General features: G+C 58.0%; 1 protein-coding gene across 1 annotated transcript; it reads left to right on the top strand.

Moving 5' to 3' along the window:
* Nucleotides 1-233: 233 nt before the first annotated feature.
* LACBIDRAFT_323104 (uncharacterized protein) lies at nt 234-860 on the top strand (the record flags this gene model as incomplete). Its single annotated transcript, XM_001876791.1, has 2 exons — nt 234-711; nt 772-860. The coding sequence occupies 2 exons, from the start codon at nt 234-236 to the stop codon at nt 858-860; spliced, it is 567 nt and encodes a 188-aa protein (XP_001876826.1).
* Between the last annotated feature and the right edge of the window lie 363 nt (nt 861-1,223).

The following is a 1,223-nucleotide window of genomic DNA, read 5'->3' as shown; positions in this document are numbered from 1 at the left end:
CCTCCCCCTCTCCTCAAATAATAATGGCGCAGAATGGTCACCGAAGACAAATTGCATAACCTGTCAATAAAATGCTTGCTACCACGTCGCGTCAAATGGTCTGAAAAGCCCCATCGATCCGATTTATTTGGCTTTGGTGTCCGCCGCAAACAAACACACGGTTGAGCTGGAACGGTAACCGAGCTGCTCTAACGTTTCGCAATCAGCTGGAACTTCAACGTCTACGTCTACAAATGAACAACGTCACAGAGTGTGACTCTGTGACATTGTTCATTTGTTGGGACTCTGTGACGTTCCTTTCCTCTTCAACCCACAACTTCACCACCACTCCGTCAACGCCAACGACTCCACCTCACCACCACGTCGCCGTCATGCCAGGTCACGCAACCCACCACTGCAAAGAACCCTGGCCGCCCAAACCGACAACGACCGCCCAACAAACAACACACAAATGGCCACCGCCCACAAAAATCGACGACCAGCACCCACGAAAGTCGACGCACACGCCCATGGCGCACCCACCGCAATGCAACAAGGATGCTGACGGCGCACGACCACACACAACGTCGTCACGGAACAACTACAACCACCCCGGCACCACAAGAACGACGCGGCAGCGCCACGTCACCAACCCCCAGCAAACACACGACATCGAAGGAGATCGACGGCAGGCAAGGACGACGGTGACGAGGTTGTGCCGTACCCAGCCTGGTAAGCAGTCACCACCCCAGCTTTTTCCCTTCTGATACCAATGAGGTGCCACGTCGCTAGCTGTGACATGGCAACCGGACGACGAACGACGACAGCGGTCGTCGTTGGTCGTCTTTGTTTCGCCTGGCGGACCACGACGACTGCCCTAAAAATGAAGACGACGATGGATGAAGGTGTGGGTGGTGGACCACGGACGAAGACGAACGCCCACGGACGACCACCAACGACCGCGAGCGCCCACCAACGACCACGAGCGCCCACCAACGACCACGAGCGCCCACCAACGTCCACGAGCTCCCACCAACGTCCACGAACGAATACGACCACCCGCGCGAACGTCCACGAGCGCCCACGAACGAGACGAGGGCGACCCGCCCACGAACGTCCACGAGCGCCCACGAACAAGACGAGGGCGACCCGCCCACAAACGTTGACAACCACCCACAAACGAAGGTGACCGCCCGCCAACGAAAACGACTGCCTGAACGGACACAAGCAATGACGAGCCCAGG

The sequence above is a fragment of the Laccaria bicolor genome, genomic scaffold, assembly GCF_000143565.1.
Source record: "Laccaria bicolor S238N-H82 LACBIscaffold_4 genomic scaffold, whole genome shotgun sequence".
Taxonomy (NCBI): domain Eukaryota; kingdom Fungi; phylum Basidiomycota; class Agaricomycetes; order Agaricales; family Hydnangiaceae; genus Laccaria; species Laccaria bicolor.
This window is presented reverse-complemented; position numbering and strand designations above follow the sequence as displayed.